Source organism: Podarcis liolepis, assembly GCF_965112155.1.
Source record: "Podarcis liolepis genome assembly, chromosome: 8".
Classification (NCBI taxonomy): Eukaryota; Metazoa; Chordata; class Lepidosauria; order Squamata; family Lacertidae; genus Podarcis; species Podarcis liolepis.
The window spans coordinates 28,498,634-28,523,194 of record NC_139560.1 but is presented as its reverse complement, the minus strand read 5'-3'; the positions used below and the strand labels follow the sequence as shown (position 1 = coordinate 28,523,194).

Here is a 24,561-nt window from a genome sequence, read left to right as displayed (position 1 = left end):
CAGCTTAGAACCTTGCACTTTTCACCTAGGCGTTAGGAAGTGGTTAATGTTCAGCTGGAATTTGTAGTTTTGCTTTTTCAGTGGACTTTTATTTTTTAAACTTTTATTTTTTTTTACTGTTACTGCCTTGAGAGATCTTTTGATACTATATTGATATTTGAAATAAATTGAAATATTTTAAATAAATATGCACGCTCGGAACTCCCCGGAGGTAAATTTCCTCCAAAAAATGCCTCCCATGTGAAAAAAGCAGGCATGATCATATCCTGAAAAATATTTTCGAGTGCAATTGGAGGAGAAAGGTCACCAAATGTTAACTTGCCCAGCAAAAAATAGCCACATGCCTTGGCTCACGGTGAGAATGCAGAGGTGTGGTCCTGGACTTTTTTGTGTGTGAGTGATATTATGCTTACATGTCTATATTTTAACTGATGTTATTTTTATTGGTTACTTCTTTACTTGTTGTCGTGCATTTTATTATTGTTTTGTTACAAGCTGCCTTAGGAAAAACTATCTTAAAGTTGGGTTATAAGTGATTAAACTAAACAAACTCTGGTTGAAGTCCTGTTGGACAGGCTCAGCTCAGACAATAAATCCACATTTCATGGTTTATGAAGCTAGAAATGAAAGCCAGCACCAAGCGCCTCTGCTTTGCTCCCCATCCCTTTATTTTCCTGTTTATGTCAGTGTCTGACATAACAGGTAACTCTGGCTTAGCCTTTGTGATGGGAGGGGAGGTTGTTGCCTCCTCCAGCGCCGCCTCAATAAGGGTATCCTGTTAAAAGGATATGGGATTGTAGATCCTGTCCAAAGGCCAGTCGTGGGCTAGGGCCATGCCATGACCCATCAGGGACACTGCCCCCCCCCATTTGACATATGTTGTAGAGCTCCCCCTACTGGTGATTAGTGTGACTCCCTGCAGACAGGTAGGAGTCGGGATATACTCTGGTTTCACCCAATGCCTAAACCAAACCGCTCACATCTGTAATCACAATAAAGTTGTGACCTATTTCAGCCCATTAACCTAAAATATCCGTGTCCGTGTGTGTTTATTATATAAGGGAACAACAGGGGTTTGTTACGCAATTAATGTATAAAGTACAGCTTTCTTCTGTCTGCCCCAAATCTGCTGACATTGTGTTGTTCCAAATGCCAGTAATTATGAGGAAGAAACAGTTTGTCACTTAATTCACTTTCTTCGTACTGCGAACAATCTTATGAAATTATTTATTTGTTTAAATGCAGCTAATTGGGAAGATCCTTGAGAATATGGCGGAAGGAAAGGGGATCTCTTCATATGTGCTGATCACTGCTATCTGCTTCAGAAAGAAAATTGCTACATTAATGGGGATGAACTGAAACACACCGTCATTGTTGTCTTTGTCAGGATGGGTTTATAAAACTTGCATCCCCTTTTGAAGACGCTGCTCAGCACATTTCCCACTGCTTATAAATCTGGTGGGAGGGTATGTGCCTTCTCAGACATTTCCGAGTGCGATGGCATGGTAATGTCTGCCATCTCCTTGTGCTTGGATGTTTAACGAGGATTAGATTCCTTGCTCCTGGTAGTTCCTCTAACTAACCTGACCTCCACCCCACCCTGAGTTGGTATTCTCCCTGCTTATCTCTTCCACATTCCAGGCTCCCCATTGAACTTGCAGCATTTGTGAGTACCTGTTCCTCCATCTGTCTCTTCAGCTGGATAACAGCCGCCATGCCGCCACCTTTTCCACCCAGCAGCGCTTGGAACATCTTGGGTGGTTCTACTTTCTGTGTTAACAGGGTCAAGCCTTTGGCAGGTGCTGTTGGTCCTCCCACAGGCTTGCCTGCCTTCTTTATGAGCACTCTAGATCATAGGAAAAGTGGGAGGGGGGGAGAGAGAGAGCATGTGAAATAGTATTTGAACAGCCTCCTCTCTATTTAGTAGTTTTGCAGTCCATGTAATATTCCTGATCCTGGATTCCCAGCCAGGCAGCAAAAGACACACAGTTCGTCCATCAGCTTTTATTGGAAAGGGATGCCTTGTGCGACGCCTGACCTGCAACTTCCAGTTCCATTATTTGTATTTCATTTGTTTCCTTCAAAGCGCTCAGGGCTTTGAATACAGTTCTCTCCTCCCATGTTCCATTAGGAATTCAATAATTCTGCCTTGTTTGTGTATCGATTTGCCTTCCCACCCAAGGCAATTGAGCCGCAACATATAAAAGCACAGACCCGTGCACCAGAGGGACTTCCTTTTAAGTTTCAGTTCTAAGCAACAGCCATCTCACGCCAATCTGCATACTGGTGGCTGCTTAAAAATTCAAGGAAATCCAGCGATTCCTTGCAGAAACGGATTAGTCCACTCTGGAAATAATATGGAAAAGCTGAACTGATTTATTTTATATCGGCAAGATACATGAAAAAAATTAATGCAGACTCCTAATTAGGTCTGATCTGTAATTGCCTCCTGGGCAAGGGCAAAAAATAGGTAAGAGTGATTGTCCTAGCCACCCGTAGGCATATGAACATTAAAAGTCCTGCTGGATCAGGGTTTTTAGGGTTAGACTCTATTTAATCTAGCATCCCATTTCTCATAGTAGCGAACCAAATGTTTCTAGGTTGCCAACAAGCAAGTGCATGAAGGCAACAGTTGTCTCTTGTTGCTCCTCATGAGCTGGTACTCAAAGCATACAACTTTTAAAATTAGTGGTTGTATATAACCATTATGATGAATAGTCCCTGGCTGGCTACCCATGATCTCCAATGAAACTGCATGGGCAAATATTCTTTTGAGAATATGTATGCATTTCTAACTGAACCTCAAAAGGGTTACGTTAACTTTTGAAAGATAAACCCTTAAGGTATTCTCAAGAGGTCAATAGCAGAAAAATCTTGCAACAGTAGTGTAATCTCTCATTGTAAAGCTGCATTTTAAAAGAACACATTCCTTTTACATCATAAACATGGTCATCTAAGTAATGGAATTACATGGAATTAAAGAGAAAATCACAATAGATAATTGCACTATCGGCACACAATAATAACTCTACTGGCTTTCCCTTGTTTGGGTCTGTAGCTTCTGCAGATACATTGTTAAAAGATGACCCAGGGGATCTCCTGCCATTCACCCCTTCTATTATTTTTAAAATATTTGGATTTTTCTTGCTGCACATGGTGCAGAGTACATTATTAGTGATACCTAAACCTCAGAGCCTAGGGCTTGCCGATCAGAAGGTCGGTGGTTCGAATCCCTGTGACAGGGTGTTCTCCCGTTGCTCGGTCCCTGTTCCTGCCAAGCTAGCAGTTCGAAAGCACGTCAAAGTGCAAGTACATAAATAGGTACCGCTCCAGCAGGAAAGTAAACGGCGTTTCTGTGCGCTGCTCTGGTTCGCCAGAAGCGGCTTAATCATGCTGGCCACATGGCTCGGAAGCTGTACGCCGGCTCCCTCGGCCAATAAAGCGAGATGAGCGCCGCAACCCCAGAATCATTCGAGGCTGGACATAATGGCCAGGGGTCTCTTTATCTTTAAACACCTGCCGCCTTTAGTTTGTCCATAAGCGCTACATATGTTTGTGGAAATGGGTGTTGTGGGCCTGTCCGCTGGGTCTTTTAAATAACTTGCAATGTCCCTGATCTTCTGGCATTATTAGCCCCAAGTTATCCTTCCTCCAACATTTGCAGCCATGTCCTGCAAGAACCATATGTCTAAGAAGCAAATGTTCTTCTACACAAACAGAGGGAGAGAGATGCCAGTTCTGCATTTTAAGGCAAATGGTCTACAGATTTCTGGAAAGACTCACTTTCCCTTCTTCCTCAGGAGCTTTTCAGAGTCAGGGTAGTGCACCAAGATTTCATTGAGGGTCTTCTTGTCAAGAATGAAGAGGTTGGCAAATCCATGGGCCACCACATTTGCAGTCCGCCGATTTCCCCCGCTTGCAGCTAATAGGCTGAAACGACAGAGAGAACATTTATAAAAATATTTACCACCATATCATTAATAACATCAAAGCAGCTTTCCGTTTTATATATATATCGTCAGAGACCATCAGCTAACTGTTATGGAAAGTATTTTCTTCATTGCCTGTGTAAATGCTAAAGGCGTAGAAAAGTTTTCAGCAGGCATTTAAATGTTGAAACAGAAGGTACCTGCTGAGTATTGACAGAACATTCCACCAGACTGTGCTGCTCACACAAAAGACTCTGTTTCGTGCTTCTGTCAAATGAGCCTTGCCTCGCTAACTCCTGGAGATGATCTTGGTGATTGAGCTAGGATAGGAAGGATTTTGGTGGTCCCTCAGGTACCCTTGGGACGCGGGTGGTGCTATGGGTTAAACCACAGAGCCTAGGACTTGCTGATCAGAAGGTCGGCGGTTCAAATCCCCGTGACAGGGTGAGCTCCCGTTGCTAAGTCCCTGCTCCTGCCAACCTTGCAGTTCGAAAGCACATCAAAGTGCAAGTAGATAAATAGGTACCGCTCCGGCAGGAAGGTAAACGGTGTTTCCGTGCGCTGCTCTGGTTTGCCAGAAGTGGCTTAGTCATGCTGGCCACATGACCCGGAAGCTGTACACCGGCTCCCTCAGCCAATAAAGCGAGATGAGCGCCGCAACCCCAGAGTCAGTTGCGACTGGACCTAATGGTCAGGGCTCCCTTTACCTTTACCTTTATGGAACAGCAAAGGCAAAAATGTTCCTCTTCAACCAGGCCTTGCAAGGAGGAGGGGAGTTTATTCATTTGTGGTGTTTCCTTTTTGTACTTGTTTTTATTATTATTTCGTTTTTATCTTTTTTTATATATGTGGTGAACCACCCTGAGATCTACAGATGAAGGGTGATATACAAATTTAATAAACAAACATTACCTGATCTCTCCAAATACAGCTCCTGCTCTCAAGGTGACCAGGACCTTGGTGCCATCAGGACCTCCCAGCACTTGAACCTCTCCTTGTTTGATGATGTACATTTCTCTACCAATTTCTCCCTAGGTATAAACATGCAGAAGAAAATATTCTCAGTCCATGATAGCTCAGTGGTGATAATGACACGCAATTGCAGAAAGAATATTCTTTAAAGAGTCATGGCTTATTTCTGCAGCTGGTGAACTTGCCACAAACTGAATCTCCGCTTTGTAACACTGGCATGATGAAGCAGCTTCTTAAACTGTACAGTAAAATCACTATGCCCTGTTTTGAAAGGTTTTCCCATTGTAGATACAGTAATGATGAATAATTCGGTATTTCCTCCTCCCTCCAAGGAGGTCAGGGTGGCCAAGATGGGGGTTGCTGCATTTTATCCTCCCAGTGACTTTGCCAGGATGAGTTAGGCTGAGAGAGAGAGAGAGATACTATTCTAGGTAGGCTTGCACTCCTCATGAAGGAACAACTTCACTGTTTGGGCTCCTATGTGTCACCAGAATCATGTAGCTTTGGTGGCTAGGCATGCTTATGCCCAGCTTAGGCTGATTCGCCAGCTATGGGTATTTCTGGACCAAGGTAGCCTGGCTGCAGTTGCCCATGCTCTGGTTGCCTCCTACAACGGGGGAAAATGACCTAGAAGATGGCTTGGAGGTTACAGCTAGTGTAGAAGGCAGCTGCTAGGCTGGTAAGTGGGGCAACCCAATGAGACTGGGAGTCCTGAAAGCACTGCACTGGCTGCCAATTAAGGTTTGTACTATCATACAAAGCCCTAAGTGCCTAAAAGAATGAATTCTCCAGTATCAGCCACTTCAGACCCTGTGACTGGCCGGTGGCGTCACGGTGCTGCCACAGGGGGCTGCCTGGTTGACTCTGACCTGTGACAGGGCCTTCTCAGTGGTGTCCCCTCTTTGTGGAAGGCCCTCCCTAGTGACCCATGTCTGTTTCCCTCATGACTGACATATCGTCTGGACATGGAACTGAGAGGGGGAAATTCCTCCTCGTCCTTTGACTCAGGTAGCAAAATGCCTTGGGCCGGTCCATGGATATGGAATGATTTTAACCTTCACAGAGTTGAAAAAACTATCCATAGATGTGACTCTAGTTAAAAGTATCTCTCTCTATCTCACCTTGCCTCTCCCATTCTCCAAGACAAGCATAGCAACAGCAGCCCAAACAAATGAAACACTGCACATTCCAAAGCAAATCAGCATTTTAATTATTTTTCCTAATGATCATTTGCATAATTTCAAAGAGGAAATCAAGAATAATCAACCAACCAAAGCATCTGCTGTTTCTTGCATATTTACCAGCTCATTTGTGAGCTGATTAGCATCCAAATGAAGCCAATTATACCTGGACAAACAGGACTGAAATGTCTGCGCTTATGATATATGTACTCCAATCAATGTAATCTAGTATACTATAAAAGAAAAGGTAGCATAAAAGTGGGGTGTATCCATCATTTATATAGTCAGTGCAGTCCAGTGTTTCAAGCCTTATTTTTGTAAATAATAGATCTGGATTTGAACAAAACCTCAGCCATACATAGGTAAATATTTAAATCGCTTGTCAACTTCAGGGCCAAAGTAGATGTGACATTAAATGCATGTAAGAATTTAACGTGCTTGATTTATTTCCTTTAAATAGTAGCTATGGTATGTGTGTGAGAGAGAGATCAGGAAGGCAATCAAGACTGAGAATGCAGTATGGGGGCGGGCTTTAACCCTTTCCCACCATGCTGTGATCTTGAAAAAAAGTTATTCTCGCAAAAGTTACTATTTGCTCCAGGATGGAAGTTCCTGTAGGTACCAATGGAAGCTTCATTTAAATGCCAGACAACATCTTCCAGATGTGGCAGGGGAGTGGAATTTTCATCAGCACCTTCGTGCAGGAGGAAAAGGCTAAGCTGAAGTCTTAGGCTTATGCTGAAGTCCTAATCCTGATTTCTGGGTTCTCCCCAAAAGACACAACATTAGTTTGGCCCACACTTAGAAAACTGCTGTACTTTATTGTCTAGTCATTACAGCAAGCATGGCTATATCGAGACTGATCATTATTGGCAAAGCGCAGAACATTTAAATGTATGTGTCTCAGATTCTTTTTTCAGATGGCAAATCACAGAATTTTACAGTTCAGTCTCAGGCATCTCTCTTTACACTTATATCTAGTTTTGTGTCTGCAACATTTCAGTTAAATAATGAAGTCTAATAATGTATGCCAATAGATAACTCATATTTAAATTCCAGTTGCTCTTACTCTATTTAAAAAAAACAAACAAACCCCCACACACATATATAAGTAATAAAATCCATATTGTCTGGGCCAAGTTTGAAATTTGAGAGTACATTATTATTATTGCAAATTGCACTCTAATTAGTTTTCATGCAATGTAATTTGCCCAAGATTAATTTTGTTCAAATTTTATTCTTGACCCATAGCTGAACTCCTTTTTCTAATGCTCTCATTATTCTTGCATTTGTAATATAAATTGTCAAGATCACCTTTTTGCAGACAAAGTCACCAGGTAAATACACAATGGATTTCAGTCTCAGCAGCATGTCACAGATCATTTGGTTATCACATCCCTGGTAAAAAAAAGGGGGGGTGAGAATAATCAGAATCAGAATTATATTGTATGTGAAATGCATACTGGTAATGTTACACAGAACTGGCAGAAGGTCAAAATACAAAAGAAGAAGAAAAAGATTAAATCTAATCTTTACTTGTGGATCATAGAAGTTCATTCTAAGATTAGCTAGGTTGCAGGCAGCATGCATATGCTCACCTATTTAATGATTTAGTTCCAACAAAGAATGCTGGCTGTAAAATGGAATTCTTGCTGTAAAATTGGAAGCATTGGGTAATTGTCTCCTTTAAGCCAGCAACTTGTATAAGCATCTGTCAGGGGTTCAGGGAGAGAGGCACAGAGCAGGCAGGAGACGGACAACGATTGGGAAGAATCCGAGGGGAGCGCGGAGGAGGATGACAATGACTCGAGGGATTCCATGAGTCTTTCAAGTGAATCAGAGGATTCCCAGAAGGGGGCGCCTGTGGTCAAGCCAAGGGGAGTCCCAGGGGGGACTCGTCAGGAGCAGGGGGCCAGCAGGGGATCCCAAAGTGGCAGCTGGGAGTCAGGACCGGCTTCCCCGCCAGAGCGCAGCGAAGGGGGTGGAGATTCCAGTGTTACAGGGGAAGCAGCTCTGGCAGCAGAGAAGGAGGGGAGGTCGGAGCAAGGCATCCTCCCGGAAGGGGAGGGGAGTAGTGAAGGGAGTAGTGTAACTGTCAAAAGGAAGGTTAGAGGTTGGGCGCGCGCGCCAAGTTCAAATGTGGAGGCGCGCGGAAGAACAGGGAGCCCGGAGGAGGAGCCATGTCCCAAAGCCCGCAGGAGGGGGGGAGAGCAGTCTGGGGATTCCGCGTCAGGGGAATCCAGGAGGGGCGAAACCCCAGCGGGCAGGAAGACCCTGCGGAAAAGGAAAGAAAGGAAGAGGTGGAGCAGCGCAAGCCTCTTAAACTGGTGCAGGGGAGGGACTGACTCAGAGGGGACTTCAGCGGTCTAAGCGTAACAGACGTGGGGCTGTGCGCCTCGGCTGTGGAGCGGATAATGTACTGCAATAAACATCTCTGTATATAATGTGGACTTGGCATTGGTCTCTTGTGAGCTGGGACCTGAGGCAGCCCTGACAGCATCCTTCACGGCTTTGTCAAAGCTTATGAACCTGTGTGGCTCCTGGTGGCTGATTCAGTCCCACTGTGAGCCACTAGTAACTACATGAACCTCTTTCCCGTGTGTTTCTACCTTCACGGGGCCACCGTGTTGAAGATTCTACCGTGTTGAAGATGACAATGACTCGAGGGATTCCATGAGTCTTTCAAGTGAATCAGAGGATTCCCAGAAGGGGGCGCCTGTGGTCAAGCCAAGGGGAGTCCCAGGGGGGACTCGTCAGGAGCAGGGGGCCAGCAGGGGATCCCAAAGTGGCAGCTGGGAGTCAGGACCGGCTTCCCCGCCAGAGCGCAGCGAAGGGGGTGGAGATTCCAGTGTTACAGGGGAAGCAGCTCTGGCAGCAGAGAAGGAGGGGAGGTCGGAGCAAGGCATCCTCCCGGAAGGGGAGGGGAGTAGTGAAGGGAGTAGTGTAACTGTCAAAAGGAAGGTTAGAGGTTGGGCGCGCGCGCCAAGTTCAAATGTGGAGGCGCGCGGAAGAACAGGGAGCCCGGAGGAGGAGCCATGTCCCAAAGCCCGCAGGAGGGGGGGAGAGCAGTCTGGGGATTCCGCGTCAGGGGAATCCAGGAGGGGCGAAACCCCAGCGGGCAGGAAGACCCTGCGGAAAAGGAAAGAAAGGAAGAGGTGGAGCAGCGCAAGCCTCTTAAACTGGTGCAGGGGAGGGACTGACTCAGAGGGGACTTCAGCGGTCTAAGCGTAACAGACGTGGGGCTGTGCGCCTCGGCTGTGGAGCGGATAATGTACTGCAATAAACATCTCTGTATATAAAGTGGACTTGGCGTTGGTCTCTTGTGAGCTGGGACCTGAGGCAGCCCTGACAGCATCCTTCACGGCTTTGTCAAAGCTTATGAACCTGTGTGGCTCCTGGTGGCTGATTCAGTCCCACTGTGAGCCACTAGTAACTACATGAACCTCTTTCCCGTGTGTTTCTACCTTCACGGGGCCACCCGTGCTTGCAGTCATGGGATTGTTGTCTATCACATGACGGTGTATGTTTTCATTCCACAGAGTGGGAAGTGACAGAGACAGGATGTTTGTGTTACTGTTTTCCGTGAAGTGGGACTATTGCCCTTTGTTCTTTCTCTTTGCTGTCTGATGCTAGAAGGAGAGTGAGCCATGTTGCAGTGCTCCGTGTGTATTTCTATGTAAATAAAGTAGAAAGGCTGAGTTGCTGAGGTCTGTCACACAAGCTGTGAAGACTCTGTGGATCCCTAAGTGTGCCGATGTCTGTTGGCATCGGTCGCTGTGATGTTCGGGCAGAAGAAAGCTTTTGAAGCTCCCGAATGAACGACCAGGAGGGAGGGAACATGCCAGTCGGGCATGTGTCTCTGCCAGGGCCCTACTCAAGAGTAGGATGGCTCCTGACATACCATACTTGGTCCTAGTTGGAGATAATCGGCATTAAAGCAACTGTGTAACTTTGCTTTTATTGTTGCACGTAAATTCAAAATTGTTTACTGGAATCGCTTTGTTTGTTTGGTGATCCAGATTACTGCAAGCAAGCAAACATCTTTCCAATCCTGGATGTTAGATTACATGAAAAGCCACTTACTTTGAACAAGTCAACTTTACTGACAATGGCAAAGTTCACATCGATTGCAATGGCTAGCTGCATCTTCCCTGGCATCTGCTCCAGTAATTCAGATTCATCTGCAAGGCAGGATTACAGAACAGGTGAGGGGAGAAACTTTTTGAAAAAACAAACAAAAATTGTGCTACATTGGATCTCTACTGACCAAAAACAACTACAAAACTAAAATGATTAGAAGGGAAGGGCTGTCAGGAATACTTGATAAAAGCTTGCAAAAGTATTAGCCAAATTTAGGCAGCCTTTCTGATCAGTTGCAATTTAGGATATGGATTTATTAAAAGAATATATTTTTTATAAAGCACAAAATTATTTGATGAAATCAAGTGCAGTAGTTAATAATTGCTGCTGATTCCCAGTCCATTGTCAAAGAAACTAAATTATATTGATATTCCCAGGGAAAGTGGGGAGGGTGGGGTGTAATTGTCTTTTGAATTATTCTGAATTTTACCCAGCATTCCTTGCGAATCCCACGTATACTCATACCAAGTTCGAACACGATTCTGAACAATTCTTGGGATTGTGTTGACGTTCATGTAAGATACAGTGTTATCCATACAGGCACGGTAGTAGTTCTGCCCTGCTGTCGCTGCGCCAATGACATCTCGCATCTGCAAATATCAACCAGTATCGTTAGAAGGCTATTATAACAGTTTGTTGACGTTTTAGTCACTTTTAGATGACATCTTCTGCATTTATATTGTTTTGTTTTTATTTGTTGGCTGAGGTTGGCTGTTAATGTTATTGACCTTTCAATATGTCATGAGCTGCTTTGTTGATGTGATAGTGGTAAGGAAGGAGGCACAATTTTATATACTTATACTATGCAGTTGTTCATCGCTTTTCTTACCCAAAAAGCCCGGTTTTGTAAAGAAGTGTTTGATTTGTTGCCCAGGACCACTATTTAGTCGTTATTATTATTTATTAATTTTTGCAGTCTTCCTATGTGGTGGATTCTGAGTGTGCGCTCCGTTGTGAAAAGGGCATATGCCAACATCTAAACTAAATATTTTTATGAGAAAAAGTATAACAGACTAGAAGCACCCTGATGTCAAGGACTGGCTGGATGAGGAAGAGTGGTGGGCGTCGCCAGCCCAAGAGCCCCCAGGGACAACACAGAGGAAGAAGACTTAGACCCAGAACAGTGGTGGTGGGACACAGGGGTTCAGTCTGCAGAAGGGACGAGCTGGGAGGTGCTAGGTTTGAGTGAACATGGGGGGACAGAAGAAGGAATCCATTCCAGGACAGGACCGGGTGCCGAGAATCTCAGTGTGAGCGCAGACTCTGACAGAGAAGAGGCAGAAGCTGCTTCTACTACTCAGCATCTGGATAGTCCTGTTCCTACTGGCTCTCCTCCTCCACTGACACCCACAACATGAAGAGTCCTGCACACTGCTGAACAACAGGCCAGACAGGCCCAGAGAGGAAACTCTCCCTGTTGCTGCGGTCTACAGATGTTTGGGAGGAGTCAAGACTAAGGGGACAAGAGAGGGAAGGAGGGGCCAGACACCACTTTCCAGCAATGTCTTCAACTAGGGGATACTAGCCCAGATGTGTTTTCACTTTTGTGAATAAAAGCTAACTGCATTTCATGTCTCATGTCCTTTTCCTGACCTGTGGATGACCTGAATTCTCCTGTCAGCCCCTGGACACCTAAGAATCATTGACTTTATTCTGGAATGATACTACTATAAAGAAGCACAGGAGGATTGGGCTGAAGTTGTATTTGCCTGATTACACAAGACCAGTTAGTAAGCTCTCCAAATAAACAAGAGCCTCCAGAATCATACCTGTGTGTTTGCAGTCCGTCGTGAAACATAAGACTAGCTGCCAAGCACAGAGTGAAATTGGCAGTGATATTAACAGAGTCTAAAACTGTAAGCCCATTTCCACTTACCTGAATTCTATGGGATTTACTTCAGAGTAGACATATATAGGATTACATTGCAAACGGAGTTCGTGCACTGTTCGAAATGCTGACAAGCTGTTTCCTGACTCCCAATGGCAATCAACTCAGCAACTAAGCTAATTTGTAGAAAGATCCATTTGATAAACAACAAATTGGCCTTTGTAGAGGACAAACCAGGCCTGACTGTTTTTTTTTTATTACTCCGGGATAATATTTACTTCCCTTTTTCCCAATAAAGAGACTGGGAGCTGGGTGGGAGTGATTTTCTAAAATGTTGATTTTAAAATAACATGATTCAAAAAGGCCAAGACAATTTTGGTCCCCAACAAGATAATAAGCAGTAAATGTGAGGACAATGAGGAAATCAAGAGTTTCATAATTTTGTTATGGGTCATCTAAGTCAATAACAGCATCAAAACCATCTTCAACATTTTCATTTCTTTTGGCAGCATGAAACTCATATCAGATATTACTATGAAAAGAATGGTGTCAACCCTTTCTAAATGTTTTGGTCACATTACAGAGCATCAGTGTTTTCTGGAAGTTAAACAGGATTTTCTCCCTGGTATACCTATATTGGAAGACCACCATAGAATGTGTGTTGGATGGTGAATGAATGAATTTATTTGTGTCAGCCATCGGTCATAGCAATAAAACAACAATATGATACACAAAAAAATAAAAATAAAAGTGAATTGTATAAAATACATTTTAGGTTTTGAATCAATAGTCAAATAGTAGATCTTATTCTAATTGCCCCAGCTAAAAGCCTTGCAACCTTTGCTGTCTCCTGCTCATCTTGATCTGCCAAGAGAAAGGACACTGTGCCAGTGGCTGGGCGACCCAGAATGAACAATAAAAGAGGGGTGATAACCTCATTCCTCAAGTCTTTATAAAGAGTGCAAGCCAAAAGGGCATGTTGGATGGTGTGTTCTGAGATGATCTGGGAGCTTCCAGTGTACATACTTTCCACCTTTGCTTCAATAATGTCAGAAGCTCCAGGTTATGCAGAGGAGCCAGTGATGCAATATCTTCCCATGCCAGGGAGTGTGTACATAGTTCTCTTCCTCCACATTTCATCCTCACAACAACAATGAGGTAGGTTTGACTAACAGACCATGACTAGCCCAAGGCTAGACAGCTTTGTACCTGTCTCTCTCTAGTAAAAATTCATATTTTGACGTGAAGACTAAATGTTAAATACACAGATTGTTGGAAACCTCTTAAACTCAAGGGTCAGTTTAACCATTAATGCCTTTGCTTACCTGACCAATCAAGCTGGAAAATACAAAGACTCCTGAGAAGAAATTCAGAAGTTGAAAGATGATTTCAAACATGGTTACTGGTTCTGGAAGCCCACCAATAGTGATTAAAGTGCGAACTGCCCAGTAGTAACATCTTAGATACCTGTAGATAGAATACAATTTTTGATATTATTCTTCTACATAGGTTTCCAATGCAGAAATACTATTCTGTATTACTCTGAATTTCAGAATCAGGAAAAAAGTCCTCCCTCCACCTCCTCACTGCAACTAGTCCTGATAATTATTGAACTAAAAAAAAGTATTACTTTATGGTTTTATGTAGAACAAGGATGGGAATCCTGTGGTCTTCCAGATGGTCTTGGTCCAGTATACCTGAAGGAGCGTCTCCACCCCCATCGTTCAGCCCGGACACTGAGGTCCAGCACTAAGAGCCTTCTGGCAGTTCCCTCATTGCAAGAAGTGAAGTTACAGGGAACCAGGCAGAGGGCCTTCTCAGTAGTGGCACCCGCCTTGTGGAACGCCCTCCCATACAACTATCTGACTTTTAGAAGACAGCTGAAGGCAGCCTGTTTAGGGAAGCTTTTAATGTTTGAAGGACTATTGTATTTTAATATTTAGTTGGAGGCCGCCCAGAGTGGCTGGGGAAACCCAGCCAGATGCGTGGGGCATAAATAATAAATTATTTGTTGTTGTTGTTGTTGTTATTATTATTATTATTCTGGATCCCAGCTCCTATTCATTCCAGGTAGAATGGACAATGGACAATGGTAAGGAATGATGGGAATTGTAGTTCAACAACTTCTAGAGAGCCACAGGTTCCCCACAAGGTAGGGGTGTGTGTGTGTGTGTGTGTGTGTGTGTGTGTGTGTCACTAAATGTGTCATTATTAAATACAGGTTGTGTCTGTAGAGACACAGTCTTCATAGTTGTGTTGGCTTCATTTAAGTCAGGGGTCAGCAAACTTTTTCAGCAGGGGGCAGGTCCACTGTCCCTCAGACCTTGTGGAGGGCTAAACTATATTTTGAAAGGAAAAAATAAAAGAACGAATTCCTATGCCCCACAAATAACCCAGAGATGCATTTTAAATAAAAGCACACATTCTACTCATGTAAAAATATGCTGATTCCCAGACGGTCTGCTGGCCAGATTTAGAAGTCGATTGGGCTGGATCTGGCCCCTGGGCCTTAGTTTGCCTACCCATGATTTAAGTTGTAGAGATTTTTTGAAATGGGGGCAAACAGTGAGCCATGTAAAATCAGTGCTTCTTGGTTTACCCCCCCCCCCAATTATAGTGTCTCTTGAAATCAGACCATGCAGCACACCTGCAAGGTTATTTCTGTACAAGCCGAGTGAGCGCATTGCCTGTCATTTCATGACTCTATAATAATGGAAAGTATGTTGGACCCTCTGGCGGTCATAGCTTCAGATTTCCTCACTTGAAATGTGTCAGACATATAAAGCTGTTCCTGAACACATCAGGGGAGATTATTGATCACTCTATTGAATTCCAAAGGAAATAATTCTCCTTCTAAAAAGTTCATTCTCGAGACACCAGCAGATTGGCTACGTGGCTCTCATTTTAACAGTCAGAAAATGTGTGGTGTTTGGTCTGTCTGCTTCAATCTGGCAACACCAGGTGTTTCAGTGCATTGTTGCTACGGTGACAACCACAAGGCTGTTGTCTACTAGTAGGGATGGGAGAGAATTTTTATTCAGTTCACATTTAAATGCAAACCTACCTACTTCACACATTCCAAAACAATACAAGAACCAAAGCACAGTCATCCGTCAAAAGCTACACTTTTTTCAGTGCATTTACTCCAAAAAGGTAATGTATACAAAAATGCATATACTAGGGTAAAATGTACATACAGATGCATATATTAGTGAAAATAACATTTGAAAATGCATTTTGTTACGGGAAATTTTGCAAAAATGGCAATAGTAGGAAAATTACACGTAAAAATGTCTGTATGAGGAGACATTGGTGCTAAAACGCTGATAAATTTTCACGCATACATTGTTTTTGCTTTGTTTTTAAATCACAAACTAATGTGGAAATATGGAGAACTGATATGCAGAGAACTGCAGCAATGAGAAACTGATATAAACCAAAACTGACGGAGTCACCTGTCCCTATACTAGGCTCCTAGACAGGCTGCTTCAGGTCAAGCAAACCCTCCAGTATAACCAACCAATCTTTGTTATTATAACCCCATTAAGTTACAGTCAGACAAATACGATTTGCAATTTGCAATTTACAGGCCAGTAGAGACTACTGACAGCACACCAAAGGGCTAGGATATATGTGTGAGTTCTTGCACATTTAGAATCATACTTAGAATGGATTGCTGAGTGCTAGTATGGTTGATAAGGATATTTAATCAGCCAGTCCCTAGCAATAACACACTGATGTAATTTTCCAGTATAAACAACAAAGCATTTCAGCCCTTGGTGGAAGACTTGGCAAGTTGTAACCCAGGGACAGACACTATACCTTTAAAGCTCAATTGTGTGGAATATTCAAGAGCCATGGATTCTCCTATTTGTCTCCCTGGTCCCTTTGGCCACCCACTTCTTGCTTGCTGTGCAAGACACTTGAACAACGTATCAGGTGATCTACCTTTTATAGCAAGTGGCAGGCAAGAGGATCAATGAGGAACCCAATAGCTGCAAATAGTGAGCTTCCTGTTTCATTGGGAAATTTAAATGAGTGATACAGCCTCTCCATGGTTAGCATCCCATGTTAACAGGAGTGATGACTTTCAGTTAATCTAACACAAAGCATAATATAGAACTAGATATGTCTGAGGGACAAAGGTGTTCTGTATCAGATTATTTTAACGCTCAGGTACTTTGAACACGATAGAGTCCTATGTCCTGCCCCATCCTCCTCCTGCCCTGGCTCCTGCCTTGTAGGTGGCACCAAACCCCATAAATCACTGACCCCCACTGCTGGGTCACTCTCCCCGCCGCTGCCTCCACCACAAACTCTAAAGAGCCCCGCCAGTCCCTAACATGCCAGAGACTGAGTTTAGCCCCACATTTTAAATCTCGGTACCCAGCCAATTCTTTTGCCATTTACCCCCCACACCTGGATCACCTGGATTCATATTTTCCTCCTACATTAACTGCATTGCCATCATGTCTGCAAAAGCTGCACTCACTACATTTCTGCATGCATTGCATGTCTTATAATATATACTGCCTGCTGTTGCCTCCCCATATTTTTCTTTTGTTGAATTAATAGCTATTGACTTGGCACCTCTTCCCCAGCTACACTGCACAGTGTCAGCTCCCACTGGAGAGTTTCTCTCTTTGCAACATGTTTACATGTATCCTTTGCCATATGAAAGGAAATGACAGAACATGACCCTGTGAAGACTCTTAAGGGAGCGAAATGTTCTGTTGCAATCGGAAGGTTGCATAGTAATTGTACTCCATTGAACTTTCCACGTAGCTGTTTTCTTACGTATGTAATGCTTCTTCTCCTCACACCTAATCGGTAAGTTTAATTTACGACCCTTGTGCTTTCTAAATGTTTAATTAAGTTAGTGATTAGAGCTGACTCATAAACCCGTAAAAACCCCAAACGGTAAACTAATCACTCACTACACCTGCCTTCCATATAATTAGCATTGTTCCTTACTTCCAATCAGCAGCAATGCTGCTAAAAAGTTAGCAGGGCAAGCAGGTTCTGAAGGTTTTGCTTGCAAGTAAGATGGGAAGGTGGGCATTGCAAAGGAACTTACATGTTTCCTTTGCCATCATATACCCATTTAGTGCTGCCGAGTCCTTCGTAGGTTGAAGCCCAGTAATACAGGCATGCATTAAGATGCAAGATAAACAACAGGTACCCAGTAGTTCGAACGACCCTGTAAAAAACATAAACAACAGTTGATGTCATTCCTGTGGGACACACATTCCTGTGCCTGTTTTCCCTTTGGAGACGTGGGTTTTGATCAATAGCAATACTAATACCTGCTGTGACTTACAACTATGGCCAGTATTGACAGAGTGGAAAAATTAGCTGGTGCTCAACTCTCTTCCCCTTCTGCAATTGCCAAATGAATCACTGCCATTAATAACAGGTACAGGGGCCCTGGTAAAGTATGCTCCCCATAGGACCCTGCGGCTTGCTAATTCAATCAGCTAGAAATATTTATAGAAAGGTACAACTGTGTTCATGAAAGAGTGTTTGCTAGTTGTTGCTCACAAATGCAGGCACCATTGCATCACACCAGGAACCTGTGCCTTGGACATTAACATTTTCTGTTCATTTAGATCCTAGCCTTCCTCTAAGGCTTCAAGCAGTTAACAACACAGGCCTGCCCCCAGCACCCTCACACGACCCTGGTGAGTTATATGCCTGTGGAATACCCCCATTTTATGTCCCCGTTTTACAGTCGATATCTAAGGCTGTAAACAAAAACTGTGCCATCCAATGGCAGAGACAGGAAATGCTGAAATATGTCAACACTCTACAAATATGCCAACACTGATAATGGAGCATGTCTAGCACATACCTGTAAATGTATGCTTTTTCCATGATCGCCTCCAGTCGGTCATTGAATTCAAAGAACGTGAGATGCTGAATGCAAATCAAGAGAGGAAACACAACTGCATATGGTAACAATATAATCTCACATGGATTTTGCGACATACAACTGCCTGTTTCTGGCAATCTTAAAATTTTGGTTTAAAAACGATCATACTGCTAAACTAGCAAAAAGCAGAAACAACTTGACATTTTAAATATCACTTTTTCCAGGAGCTTGGCTATGGAGGATACTTTTCCATTTAGCAGATCAGTGGTCTTGATGAATTATGATGACAGTGATATTTTACCTAGTCAAGCAAAGTTTCTTGCTCATAGATAGAGTACATTCTTTTGGTGCTCCCCATTTATTATTTTCTTTCTTCTATATGGCTGGCTTTTTGAAAGAGAGGTGGCAGTCTGGATAATTACCTTTCTAGATTTTACAAATGAAGCAGGCTTGTTTAGATCATTAATTTGAAATTAATTTAGATAAACTGACACGGGAGCCAGAAAAAAAAGAGAAGGATGTGTTTCTAGAAATGGCACCCATTGGAAGGAAACAGTAATTACCCTTCAACCAAGTTTTTCACACACTCAAAGGTTGGGCTTTTTAAAAACAGCATTTTGTAACAATTTAGTGACTCTACATTTTACAGATGTACAGGGCAATCTTATGCATGCTTGCTCAGAAGTTAGTCCTACTCTTCTCAGTGTGATTTACTCCCACACAAGGATTGCATCTTCAATGTGTGAACTACTAACTCCATCCAGTTATGCTCAGACTAGGGCAGAGGAAATCCAGGTTCAAAGCCCATTAGCTGTGAAGCTCAGTGGGTGACCTTGAGCTGCTCACTATCTCCCAGCCTAATCAATGGTGCTGGGTTGCTGCAAGAAGAAAATATCTGGTGGTGGTGCTGAGATGGGACATATATGCTACTGCCTTGAGCTCCTTGGAAGAAAGGCAGGACACAAATGTGATTAATTCATGGAGTAACTGGATGGAGGAGTCTACAAATACACCTGGAATTGTATGAAGTACTATGTGTGCAAATAGATGCTGCAAGCCCACAGTTCCTGTAAGCTCTGCCTTCCGCAACCTGGTACCTTCCAGATATTTGGGATTACAACTCCCATCATTCCTGACCATTAGTCACCTTGGGTCAGAGCTGATGGGAGTTGTAGTCCAAAATATCAGGGGAACACAAGGTTGGGGAGGGCTGCTTTAGCTAAAAAACTGAAATCAGGTGCGACTGTGTATATGTTGCCTTCATCAGATAACGATGGTGATGGCTTTCTATGTTGCTCTTCGATATAAGTATTCTCAGGGTGTCTCATACTATAAAAGCAATAGAAAATAGTAAAATAACAGTACACAGACTGACAATCAAGATTCTAAACAATATCAGGGAGAGTTGTGTTCCCTGTCTTTATTTCCCAAGCAAGAGACTGGCACCATTATCAACAATCTGAAGGAGGGATGGATCCACCATTAGCCTCATATAAACCAACAGTACAAGGATCCATTTTATAGTGTTTATAGCTGGATTGAGTAGGTGTGCATCCACATCAGTCCCTCACATGAATCTTTCTTGCTATGTTAAATGAAAATGTCTTAAATTACTCATTTGGTGGTACATTAATATGGAAAGGCAAGTTCTGTTATCAGTGTTTGTTCATTTAATGCCTTTTGGGAACCTGGCTGACATATGGAACCACATGTTTTTCAGCTCAAAAACCACTTATTTAGAATTGGAATGACCCAATAAACTTAAAAACAACCAATTTGTGTTGTGCAGCTGGAAGAAGTTTGATACCATCCTGTGCCGTGTATATTCGGAAATCTCCCCTGACCACTGTGGATGAGCAACAGTATGTATTTACCAGTAGGATTTCTGTCCCTGGACTGAGGGTAACAGTAGATAATCTCATCTTACCTTCACCACCTTGTTTGCTCTAAATACTGCATTAAATCCAAACACAACGTACAAGACGTCAAATGGTATTACAGAAAACACATCAAGCTGTTGAAGAAAAAAGTTCAGTTACAATATTAAATTAATTCTCATGTAGTTAAAAACTGTAATGGAAAGCTCAGGTCCTATCTTTCTAGTACATGGAACACATTTTCTGTGTGCAGAAAATTGTTGTTACCTTCTTCTTTTCTCTGAACCACTTTGAGCACTCCAGAAAATGCATGCAGTATATAAATAAACTGAGCCCAGATGATGGTATTGGAAGGCTGGATTTACCCAATGGATCCCTAGTTTCTGACTGGATTCATCATCTAGGTTATTGGTAAGAGATTGAACAAGGTGCTAAAATGAAATGTCCATCTTTGGGAGATTTCAAGAAAAGCTCAGAACTGCATATGTAGTCAAAAGCCGAATAAGTGGTATTAAAATATTGACAAAGATCAAGCAAAATGTTTTCTGTGAAGTCAGTATATCCCATTTCAGGACAAGTGTAGCAGGCCATATTGTGTTCTCGTCCACCTCACATTTCTTTGGTCCTTAGGAGACAAATTTTGCCTTGAAATATTGTGAGTTTCAAATATCTATTCCAGATTTCAAGATGAGCATGGCTCATCTGAGCTAAGAAAGGATTCCTTCTCAACACCAAATCTCTCAAGGCTTCTTTCCACATTATAGTTTTCATTCACAAGAGCAGTCCCTTGTAATGAATGCAGTAACGTAGGAAGGACTTCAAGTGCTGCTCAAACACGATACATCGCCAACAGGTCCATCAGAAAGTAGGCAAACAATTAAGTAAATATGCCTTTCCAAGGGTGGCTGCAATAGGAGAATCAGGAGCTGAATCTTTGATGCTCCATCAAAGGCAAACCTCTTATTTCTTTCATGCAAGGGTGAGGGGCCTTGGACTACAGTTCCCACCGGTCTTGGCTGTTGGTCATGATCATTAGGGCTGGTGGGTGTTTCAGTTCAGCAGTGTCCCAAGGGCCAAAGGTTCACCACCCTTTGGGATAGGACCATAGATTGCGATGGAATCCATTATCTAATGGGATGGGACCGTAAGTTTTTGATCAGGTATCAATTTCAATTTCAGTTCCAACATCTGAGATGTACATCACTACTGATTTTCTGCCTGATTTCCACCTTGAAGACTACCTTGGTGGGGAGAGGGAAGCTGTAGGACAGTCATGTCCAAGTGGATATATAGTTTGAATAACTGTTGTGTTCCCTTAGCAAACGTGCCTTATTTACTTACTCGAAATTTTAACGTGCTCCGGTAGTATTTCTTCATTTCTACTTTATCTGACTATAATTAGAAACAGGAAAAACATGCAGTTAGGTAAAGCTCAGTACAAAAACAAAGAACCATTTCAGGATAGCATATGACTAAATTAGACATGATTAGCTGAAGTCCATTAGCACTTGTGGACTGAGGTCTCAAAGCACAAACCTTTGTTTTAGGCAAGTTTTCATGCATACATCCAAATTCTTATCCTTGGTCACCCAGCTAATGTGAGTTGTCACTAAGCTTTACTGAAAGCAATGAGACTTCAGTTAGGCAAAGCCAACTCATTCAATTGATTTTGGATTTAGTTACAGCTAATTTTTAAAATTTAATGTATAGCCTCTGGAACTCAAGGCAGCATATATCGGAGTCTCAAGCAATCTCTGACACAATCTTGTTTTGCTGAGCTTGATCAAGGGGTCATATGCACTGACACCAAACCCTGGGATATTAAGTTGGATTGGGATTTGTATGTTTGTAGGGTGATAACCTCTTTCCAAGGCACAGTTTTCTTTTTAGCAACTTTATTTGGGAATGAGCAAATGGCTTAGAAAATCTGGAAATCTAAGCAAACATGTAGATTAACAACTGGTTATTTATTTCAAATAAACAGTATGCATTAGGAAACAAGACTGAGAAGAAGCCTGTGCAGTTAGGTAGACACCCTTTGTGGAATATTTAGGGGTGATTAAAATTTCATGATTCTGCATGGGGGAAATCTCCAGCCTCTCTTTAAATATCATTTTTGAAAATATTTAAAGGTATAGAAGGAGGATGGAGGGAGATATTGTTAGAATAAAAATCTCAGAACAGTTGGATTATGGGTTTGGGTTCATAGGCTGTAAAATACACACACACAAAGCTGGATGAATGTGCTCTCATTAGAAATGTAATAAATCAAATCAAAGGAAAAAATGTCCTTGGCATACAAAATGGATAAAAGTTAATCCCTCTATTTTCCTTAATTCTTATCGTACATACCTTTATGGTAACTAGATAACTCCCTATTCAGCTAGCTGAACTACTTTTCCATAGTAAAAACTGGAAAAGAATGATGCATCAAGAAAGCAGGAAAATTTGCATTTTTAAAAGTAGCTCTTAAACTCTGTATCATATAGATTTTAAAATCACCTGCTGCAACATATATATCTTTTTTATGTAAAAAAATGCACACTATTAAAGACTCATGTGTTCTACTGCACAGATGGGGAACTCATGGGCCTCCAGGCATTGTTGCTAACTCACCTGACATATGGCCAGGTATTATAGGAATAGTCACATTAATTTAGACTAGAGAGGCCCATGCTCATGGCTGAGTGGGGACTTGAACATAGGTCCCTCTGGTCAAAATCCAACATTACCTGCTACACTACGGGGTCTACTTATTGTGTGGTTCTTCTGTGTCTTACCTCCCTGCCCACCTTTACTTACTATTATATCTCCACCGCTCACAAATTGTACTCGGGGTTGAAATATCAGCAGATCACAGACATAGCAGATATCACATAAGATGTCTATCACAATCCAGTATATCATGTTGCTTGGTGTCTGAAACGGGAATACCAATCGCAGTGGGATGAACCAGCAGTTCCAGTTATAAGCAACGGTAACCAAAAACAGCCATCCTATATAGCGACGATCTAGAAAAAAACAAAACACCCTTAAAATTACTCTTCCTGTTTTTGGAAGAGTATATATGAGAATACATCACCTTCAATATATAAATAAAATGCCCAAGGATAAATCAAGTTTAATTATAACTCAAAAACCCAACCACATCTTACGTGTTGGCTAAGCTGTGTACCAAACATTGACTGAGCAGGCCAGTTTCTTGTAGCCGGTCCTCAAATTAGTAGAGGGTCACAAGTTTCAGGTTAGCTAAAGGTGAGTCCAAGGCTGAAAAAATTGAGATGAACTGGGCTGGGCTTTTGGATTGTATTGGCAAGGCAGATTCTTAATTTCACCAGTGAATACAATAAGTGACTAGTGCCAACCCACCTACTTGTCTGTGTAACATAACAGTAGTACTTATGCAGGGTTACCATACATCTGGAATTTGCCGAACATGCATAGCATTGAAGTGAAATTTCCAGGCTGGGGTGAATATTGAAAAACTGGGGAAATGTCCAGGTTTTTGTCAGTAGAACCAGGAAGTGTGTGTTTCAGTGTCACTCTTCGCCCATGCTTTTGGGCGATTTCCCCTCAAAAAGGCTCAACAACTTCCATGTCAGGATTTTTTACTTCTTGAAATATGGCAACCCTAACTTATGCCAACAGAGGCCTTTATAATTAGTATGAGCTACCAGTAATTTTATCGTATTTACAGCTGCCAGCACCTCTTTCCTGTAAGAAGGCATTCAGCTTACCTGTGTATGCATCTATACTTTCCGGTAGCTTCATTTTCCTCAAGTATTCTTTCATGGGCGGCCTCTTGAATTTGCAGCACAGCATATCACAGTAATGCTCCTCTGGTTTTGCTTCTTCTGGTTTCTTCTCCTCTTCTTTCTTCTCCTCTTTTTTCTCCTCCTTTTTCTCTTCTTTTGGCGGAGGGGGTGGCGCCGTCTTTTTGGGTGCTAGAGAAGTTTCCAAAGAGGCAGCATTGCACACAAGTCTCAAATGCACAAAGATATCTGAAGCTACAGAGAGTTATACACTAGAATACCCTCCAACGTTTCTCCGATGAAAATAGGGATGTCCCATTCCATGATGATAATTTTACTGTTTATACACCACACATCTTACTAGGTTTCCCCAGTCACCCTGGGCAGCTTCCAACATATATAAAACCATAATAAAACATTAAAAAACCCTTTCCTATTGAGTCATACCTTGTGTTGCGTCTGCTTCATGTTGCATCTTTTCGTGTTACGTCCTGCGGCAACCCGGAAGTACCGGAATGGGTTACTTCCGGGTTTCGCCACTTGCGCATGCGCAGAAATGCTAAATCACGCTTTGCACATGTGCAGAAGTGCCAAATCATACCACGCGCCTGCACAGACACAGTGCTTCGAGTTGCGGTCATTTCACGTTATGGGCGGGCCTCCAGAACAGATCCCGTCCATAACACGAGGTATCACTGTACAGAACTTCCCTTCAGATGGCTCGGGGGGGGGAGCAGTTGGATAACTCCTCACACACCAATATTTCACCAAATAGGGACATCCTAAGAAAAAGTAGGACATTCTGGGATCAAATCAGAAAGTGGAACAGCTTCTCTAAATCAGGGACATCCCTGGAAAATAGGGACACTTGGAGGGTCTGCACTCTGTGAACAACTGTCAACAAAATCCACTCTGCCTCAGGAGCATGTTTGGCAGGGTGAGGAATAAAACTAATATTGTTATTAGTGTTAATATTTCCCTATACATCTCCCTACACCATGATGAAATGA

At 42.7% G+C, this 24,561-nt stretch overlaps 1 protein-coding gene across 1 annotated transcript in view; it reads right to left on the bottom strand.

Annotated features, from left to right (window-relative positions):
* The window catches only part of CNGB3 (cyclic nucleotide gated channel subunit beta 3), a 65,437-nt gene that overhangs the window by 3,706 nt on the left and 37,170 nt on the right, over window positions 1-24,561 (bottom strand). The window contains exons 5-17 of the mRNA XM_083518407.1: window positions 23,537-23,743; window positions 22,602-22,810; window positions 21,141-21,191; window positions 19,850-19,936; window positions 17,902-17,966; window positions 17,128-17,250; window positions 13,376-13,517; window positions 10,653-10,812; window positions 10,166-10,263; window positions 7,397-7,480; window positions 4,842-4,960; window positions 3,784-3,930; window positions 1,675-1,846 (exon numbers count right to left, since the gene is read on the bottom strand). Of these exons, the coding sequence (XP_083374533.1) occupies window positions 1,675-1,846; window positions 3,784-3,930; window positions 4,842-4,960; window positions 7,397-7,480; window positions 10,166-10,263; window positions 10,653-10,812; window positions 13,376-13,517; window positions 17,128-17,250; window positions 17,902-17,966; window positions 19,850-19,936; window positions 21,141-21,191; window positions 22,602-22,810; window positions 23,537-23,743 (1,664 nt within the window). The remainder of the gene's footprint in view (window positions 1-1,674; window positions 1,847-3,783; window positions 3,931-4,841; window positions 4,961-7,396; window positions 7,481-10,165; window positions 10,264-10,652; window positions 10,813-13,375; window positions 13,518-17,127; window positions 17,251-17,901; window positions 17,967-19,849; window positions 19,937-21,140; window positions 21,192-22,601; window positions 22,811-23,536; window positions 23,744-24,561) is intronic.